Source organism: Rhinoraja longicauda, chromosome 25 (genome assembly GCF_053455715.1).
Source record: "Rhinoraja longicauda isolate Sanriku21f chromosome 25, sRhiLon1.1, whole genome shotgun sequence".
Lineage (NCBI taxonomy): Eukaryota > Metazoa > Chordata > Chondrichthyes > Rajiformes > Arhynchobatidae > Rhinoraja > Rhinoraja longicauda.
In genome coordinates this window covers 12336094-12338919 of record NC_135977.1, presented here as the reverse complement: position 1 = coordinate 12338919, position 2826 = coordinate 12336094, and the positions used below count along the sequence as shown (strand labels likewise).

At 38.1% G+C, this 2826-nt stretch overlaps 1 protein-coding gene across 1 annotated transcript; it reads right to left on the bottom strand.

The window, feature by feature from the left end:
* Positions 1 to 354: 354 nt before the first annotated feature.
* LOC144605745 (transcription factor HES-5-like) lies at positions 355 to 2016 on the bottom strand. The gene is made up of 3 exons (XM_078421261.1): positions 1898 to 2016; positions 1623 to 1803; positions 355 to 1432 (listed from the first exon to the last, which is right to left on the bottom strand). The coding sequence occupies exons 1-3, from the start codon at positions 1970 to 1972 to the stop codon at positions 1179 to 1181; spliced, it is 510 nt and encodes a 169-aa protein (XP_078277387.1). The 5' UTR covers positions 1973 to 2016; the 3' UTR covers positions 355 to 1178.
* Between the last annotated feature and the right edge of the window lie 810 nt (positions 2017 to 2826).

Here is a 2826-nt window from a genome sequence, read left to right as displayed (position 1 = left end):
TAATCATTGGATGCAGGGCCTTGACCTGATATGCCGACCAGCCATTTGCCTCCACAGATCTTGCTTAACCAGCTGACTTCTTCCAGTAGTTTGCTTTCACTTCAGATTGCAGCATTTTCCATCACACTAAAATTAGCCCCCTTTAAATGTAAATTATACTACAGTACAAATTGTACAAATGTGTTTCTTCATTCCTCTACTGTTTCTCCATTACCAACCCATATGACATTATGGTCATAATGTCCACATATGTTGTGATGTTCACACTAGATTACATATAGAAAAGGAATTGTTTATTCAATTGTTTATTTGAAAAAAATATTGTTAAAATAAAATGAATAATTTTACCATGAATTAAATTTTTGTACACAATACTTTATTTACAAACAAATATAATAATATGAAAATATATTTAGATCAGCATTGTTACAATGCGGTTAAATATAGAACTGAGAATAAGGCCTCATTCAGATTTCACATTGCTACAATGCAGACATTTATACATGAGATAGGTAACAATACTTTGCAATATTATCCAGGAGATATTGGAAATGTATAACTCATGTCCAGTTTGAAAATGAAATCCAGTAATAGAATTCCCATCATTTCAAGAGTACTTAAAAAATCCAATTAATTTATCTCGGAATTTTGAAAGGATCACTATAATGCAATTCACTGATACACTCGTGTACATCATGATATGTAAACATACATACAAACAACGAACATCCTTTAAAACGATGCAAATATTCCTCAACAAGAAGACTACTAACAACACACCAGTGGCATTCCTTTATAAAAGAACAACTCAGGCAGTTCTGCATATAATAATAGGCAGCACGACCGCCGAGTCGACTGTCAGCTCAGGTATGATTTTCACCATCTACAATTGCAGCGGAATATTTACATAATTTAAAATTAAATAATTCATATATTAAAAATTGTCCATCTCCTTCAACGAAGAGTGGTTGATGTTATTTCTTCCATTGTAGAATACGGCTTATACCAGAGTACATCCCTGGCGCTTGATAAAACATCCTTCTGTATGTTTCTTTTTTTTTCCTAGTCAGATGTGCAGCACTTTGGTCAACGTGGGTTGTTTTTAAATGTGCTATACAAATAAATTGACTTGACTTGACTTGACTTCTGTCTGGTAAACATCTGCTGAAGTTGGAATTCTACCAGGGTCTCCAGAGCGTCGTGGCTTTGGATTTAACTTCCTTTTTGGTGCCCGGTGGACACACAGGGGGATGCATAAGAGAAGAAAAGGGCCTCGAGCCACTGGGCAGATCATAAGCTTTGTGTAACTGCTTGACCAGTTTATTCTGAACGTCGATTTTGCTTTCCGGGGCGAAGGTAAAATGCTGTATCTCCTGCAGACAGCGTGAGTATCCTTCCTTAAAATTGTGAGTTAGACTCTTGTTGTAGGTCACTGTAGATGAGAAGAAATAGGACAATTTAGAGGGACGTTTGCGAGAGAACAAGAAACTGACAACGGGGCGCTATTTGTCAAACAATATTAAATGGGGTTTCCATTAAAAAACACAAATTCCATTTAACGGCGGAAAGTTTATATATCTTAGAGTATTCCTGCAACTAATAATTTAAAAGAAAACAAGTACCTGTAAACATGCGTTGACTATGAAGTTTCAGGTAATTCACAGTCATCTCCAAAATGTCAGCTTTTTCCATTTTCATGTTTGGCTCTCCGTTCTGAAACTCTTCCCCCAGCAAAGCCTTGAGTTGCCCGATGCTGCTGTTTATACGATCTCGGCGTTTCTTCTCCACAATTGGCTTCATTAACTAGGGAAGTACAGGAAACATGAGTTTACACAGAACTCGAAAATTGGCTAAGAAAGTTTGCACATTTATTTTATTTAAAGGCAAAGCGACTTACTTTGTATTTTTCCTTTCGTGTGGCTTTTTCCTCCGGATATTCTTTTGGGATAGCGCCAGTCATTCTAGGAGCCATAGGTTTGGAGGTTGATGCCGGGAACACGGTGTGACTCGTCTCGGCTGGATCGATTCTGCTGGGTGAAGCGAGACCTGCCCCGCTATTTATACCGCTTTCTGCCCACAAGACAGCGTGTGCCTGTTTTTCGTGATGTTTCCCACACTCGCCAGCCAATCATTACTGTCAGGGTGACAACAGCAGAAGCTTTTCTTTCTAAATGCTGAATTAAGGGCCGTTTTTAAGCTTTTGTCTGTGATCGTCTCTGAGGACCATCTGGACGGCACGCATGACACAGTAAGTCAGAGGAAATTACTCTCATCTGAGGTTACAAGACCCTGGGAAAGACCCTCCCGTCATTGTTGAACAGGGAGTTCTATGACATAAAGTATGCGTGTCCCAACACCGCTGGTTCATTCTAAAATAATCTCTCCACTTTTGCTTTGAAGAATAAGACCTATGTAATCACAGATGTTTCTCTGTGGACGAGTGTCTACTTTCGACATACGGACTCATAATGTGAAACGCTCATTTCGAATGATCGATCTGTGTAAGATTATATTTCTTCTCAAGAAGTGACATTTCAGGTGTATTCAAACAAGTACGTTTCCGATTTAAATAAAAGCTTATTTCTATCATTTATAATCCCCCTCCAACTGAGAGCAGAGACTTAAAAATAATGCTTTCCCAATGTAATCAATGACCAGGTTTGTCTTGCTCTTAATTAATACGTCAATTAATAATTTATTATCAACGCATCTAATTATTTATCTTTCTTAACTGCAACCTGTTCAAAATGGACGACAGGGCGCGTTAACCTGGTTGTTAAATATCTGATCTTGTGGGTGCATTACTGGTCAACGACGTGAGTTCCA

Excerpts from the sequence above, each read along its gene's own strand:
- LOC144605745 (XM_078421261.1), bottom strand. The coding sequence starts at position 1,972 with ATGGCTCCTAGAATGACTGGCGCTATCCCAAAAGAATATCCGGAGGAA. Across the intron at positions 1,804-1,897 it reads CACGAAAGGAAAAATACAAA|TTAATGAAGCCAATTGTGGA; the intron begins GTAAGTCGCTTT and ends GTACTTCCCTAG. Across the intron at positions 1,433-1,622 it reads TAGTCAACGCATGTTTACAG|TGACCTACAACAAGAGTCTA; the intron begins GTACTTGTTTTC and ends TCTCATCTACAG.